This window comes from Oncorhynchus kisutch, unplaced genomic scaffold, assembly GCF_002021735.2.
Source record: "Oncorhynchus kisutch isolate 150728-3 unplaced genomic scaffold, Okis_V2 scaffold3956, whole genome shotgun sequence".
NCBI lineage: Eukaryota > Metazoa > Chordata > Actinopteri > Salmoniformes > Salmonidae > Oncorhynchus > Oncorhynchus kisutch.
In genome coordinates, this window is record NW_022265901.1 from 234,374 (window position 1) to 235,481 (window position 1,108).

The 1,108-nt window shown below is 47.6% G+C and overlaps 1 protein-coding gene across 1 annotated transcript in view; it reads right to left on the reverse strand.

Annotated features, from left to right (window-relative positions):
- The window catches only part of LOC116372486 (regulator of G-protein signaling 12-like), a 55,039-nt gene extending 54,251 nt beyond the window's left edge, over window positions 1–788 (reverse strand). Inside the window, 1 exon segment of the mRNA XM_031821288.1 lies at window positions 231–788. Within this exon segment, the coding sequence (XP_031677148.1) occupies window positions 231–299 (69 nt within the window). The 5' untranslated portion in view covers window positions 300–788.
- Between the last annotated feature and the right edge of the window lie 320 nt (window positions 789–1,108).

Consider the following 1,108-nt stretch of genomic DNA (forward strand, 5'->3'; position numbering starts at 1 on the left):
GAGTTAGCTACTCTCTATAGTAGAGTTAGCTACTCTCTATAGTAGAGTTAGCGTTAGCTACTCTCTATAGTATAGTTCGCACTAGCTACTCTCTATAGTATAGTTAGCGCTAGCTACTCTCTATAGTATAGTTAGCCTTAACTACTCTCTATAGTATAGTTAGCGTTAGCTACTCTCTATAGTATAGTTAGCGCTAGCTACACTCTATAGTATAGTTATGTCAGACTCACTGTGTTGAAGTGCCAGACCCTCTTGAAGGACAGTCTTTTCCGCAGGCTCATTTTCCTCATGTTCTCCATATACACGCCTAGAGCTCTGGTTACATACCTACACACTAACACGGTCCCCACACACACACACACTACACCGCTAACACGGTCCACACACACACACTACACGCTAACACGGTCCACACACAGGCTCACACTCATACTGAGCTGAGACTGAATGCTGACTAAAGCCATGCCTCGGCATGTCACGATCTCTCACACACTGTAGCACACACACACACACACACACACTGTAGCGCATGCACACACACACACACTCTGACTCCAGCACACATACACAGACCCCAGCACACACAGACACACACACACTGTAGCAGACCGTAATACAGACTCTCTCCGAGGCAGTTTTCTGTCTAACCCTGGCTCAATCACTCAATCACACACAGAATCAAGGTTCCCGAACAACTCTCACATACTTTCCTTCTCACACACATTCCCTCCCTCCCTCCCTCTCTCTCTCTCTCTCTCATCTTCTCTCCTCCCCTCCTCTTTCCTCTCATCTCATCTTCTCTCCTCTCTCTCCTCTCCTCCTCTCATCTCATCTTCTCTCCTCTCCTCTTCTCTCCTCCTCTATTCTCTCCTCCACTCTTCTCTAATCTTCTCTCCACTCTTCTCTCCTCCTCCTTTTCTCTAACCCTCTCATCTCCTCTCCTCCACTCTTCTCTCCTCCTCTATTCTCTAACCCTCTCTCTCCTCCTCTCTCATCTTCTCTTCTCTAATCTTCTCTCTTCCTCTCTTCTCTCTTTCATCTCCTCTCTTCCTCTCCTCCCCCTTCTCCTCTTCTCCTCTCTTCCTCTCTCTCCTCTTCTCTCCACTCG